Source organism: Porites lutea, chromosome 9 (genome assembly GCF_958299795.1).
Source record: "Porites lutea chromosome 9, jaPorLute2.1, whole genome shotgun sequence".
NCBI lineage: Eukaryota > Metazoa > Cnidaria > Anthozoa > Scleractinia > Poritidae > Porites > Porites lutea.
The window spans coordinates 25,318,602-25,321,155 of NC_133209.1; the positions used below are offsets into that span (position 1 = coordinate 25,318,602).

Below are 2,554 nucleotides of genomic sequence, written 5' to 3' on the forward strand. Positions count from 1 at the left end.
AACTACCCGGATTCTGAATTTCATGATCATTGAAGCACTGTAACATTATCTTCTATAAGCCTAAACTTGAGTTTGTGCTTTGGGAGTTTTCTATTGTTTCTAGTCTGTCATGATACAACATTCTTGTTCAGCACGCGTACATTTTAAGAAAATGCTTTTTTGCCGGCAACAGCAGAATTTCTACTCAGACCCCAAAGAGGCGTGGCACTATAACCACGTAACATTTACTCCGATGGCCAAAAATTTCTTGCTATATTGTAGATTGATTTATATGTTATCCATGCTATATGTTAGACTTACGATCAAAGTAAAAGTGGGGATACCAGAGAGCTTCAAAGTAGGATGGTACCCTTAAAAACAAACTAGGTCGAGTCACCTGACACGCGCAGAAAAAGCTTCTTTCATCTGTGTTTAAATATCAGCCAATCAGTGGGCGGCATGTGTTATTTAATGCCGGACAACTCCCGCCGTTTCTGTTGGCTGTCGGTCGCTTTTGAAAGCTCTCATAGCGATACTCATGATGACGACACTTGTTGATATTAAGGTGTAAAACAGAAGCGCATTGGTTCTTGTAACAAAAGATTCTTTTGTTCCACTCGTTACAAATTTGAATAACATATTTTGTCTGAAAATAAGGGGGGCCCGGCCTCCCGGGCACTATTCCGAGATCCGCAATTGGTTTTCATCAGTGGAAGAATCTACGATTAAAATTCTGGGGTGGTACCTGAACATTTTCTACGCTTTATTTCACCATAATACATTTACATTTACTATGTAATTTCGTAACCTTATTGTCCATATACAAGTACAGTTGTAGCTCTCTAACATTACCAGCAAATGTCCAGTTCCAAAGCCAGTACTCCGCGCCCCCGGATCAAAATTTCCAGTTAGTTAAACTATTAGCCCGCGTAGCATGGCAGTTTTGGTTGGGCGCGCAAAGTAATAAAGGCTGACGAGGCCAGAGAAACCGCGGGGAGATTGGGGCGGGAGCAACTTGACGCGCGAAGTTTCATATTACTATCAAGCCTCTGACAGGCTGGGGAAATTGAAACCATACAATTTGTCATCAGGGTGTCAAAATGAGATTAAGGTGGCGGCAGTTGAAAATCTCACGAATCCGGGCAGGCGGTTTTTATTTTTGCTACGGCTTCGCCGCTCGTGGGTCTCTGCTCGACAAAACCGCCAAGCTACGCAGGCTATAAAACTATCAAAAAACTAGATGCAGTTACATTCGCCGAACTTACAAACCTCAAAGAATAATTAAAAGTGAAAGTGATCAGTTATTGCACGCACACATCACGCACCCAACTCAAACCCATACAGAAAGAGTTAATTGATTTGGTTTGATACCTGCCAAGATGTACCAAATGGCGTTTCATAATAGTATAGTATAGTTTAAGGGTTCTTCGTATCTAATGGAGCTCTGACATCTGAACAGTATTTATATGCAATGGCCTAACTCTTTCATCGAGAGACGGATAGATGATGTTCTCTTTTGAAGTAATTAGGTTCACCAGGGCAATTCGAAAATTTGTGCTAAACACAAAAAGAATAAGAGGGTTTATTGCTGTGTTAAGAGTTGGAAAAATATAAAAGAACAAGGCTACAATAATATGGCACTTGTCCTTGAGGAAAAGGTTTGGTCGAAACATTTTCAGAGTCAGGTAAACACAAAGTGGAGTCCAACAGACGAAAAATGTGACAACAATCGAGATCAGAATTTTTGTTACTTTCTTATGCTGGTTTTGCTTATGATTTTTTATTTTCCCTCGTGTAGCATTTTGGGTGGCTGGCCGTTCTCTTAATGCTTTTAAAATGCGGGAATAAAGAATAGCAATTGTTATCAGAGGAGTGCAGAAGAACAACAAGAAGCCGACCCCATTGAATATTGCGACCACCAATTTGGAATTCCACACTGCTCTGCAAAACGTTTGATCATCCACTTTGACCACTTCAGCGTAGAGGATGTAAGGATAGCCATAAGCCAGCGCTATCAACCAAGTGAAAAGTGATAATGTTAGGCGAACTCTTCCCTGTTCCATTCCAAAAGATATTTCCTTCAAAGGAAACACAACAGCGATGTATCTGTCAAAAGCGATTAAAACCAAGCTCAGCACAGACACAAGTTGTGAAACGGCCCTGGAATACATCCCAACTTTGCATAAAATTGGAGCTGAGTGACCGTTGATCAAGGTTCTACTCGTTAGCATTCCTTCGACTGCGTAAAGCAACCAATTGAAGCAGGAGCCGAAAATGTCAGAGATAGCCATGTTGACAATGTAGAAGTTGGTGCTGGTTCTAAGGCTTGGTGTGCTAAAGAACGTCGCTGTCACAAGAAGGTTCCCGGTGAACGCTACAAAGCTGATGACGGACGTTATCGTTATAAACAGTGTAGAGACCTCGCGAGAACAAGATGTGAATTCGGTTGAATTGTTCATGTTGATAAGGCTTCGGAAACGTGTGCCCGTGCAGTAGTTCTTTTCTGTTGACGAAACAAACAGGAAGACATTTTAAAAACGTGAGAAGCATTCTAATGACTGATAAACGTGAGACT

The 2,554-nt window shown here is 41.3% G+C and overlaps 1 protein-coding gene across 1 annotated transcript; it reads right to left on the reverse strand.

Moving 5' to 3' along the window:
• Positions 1-764: 764 nt before the first annotated feature.
• On the reverse strand, positions 765-2,554 carry LOC140948216 (neuropeptides capa receptor-like). The gene has a single exon (XM_073397436.1). It carries the CDS (start codon positions 2,436-2,438, stop codon positions 1,413-1,415), a length of 1,026 nt encoding a protein of 341 aa, XP_073253537.1. The 5' UTR covers positions 2,439-2,554; the 3' UTR covers positions 765-1,412.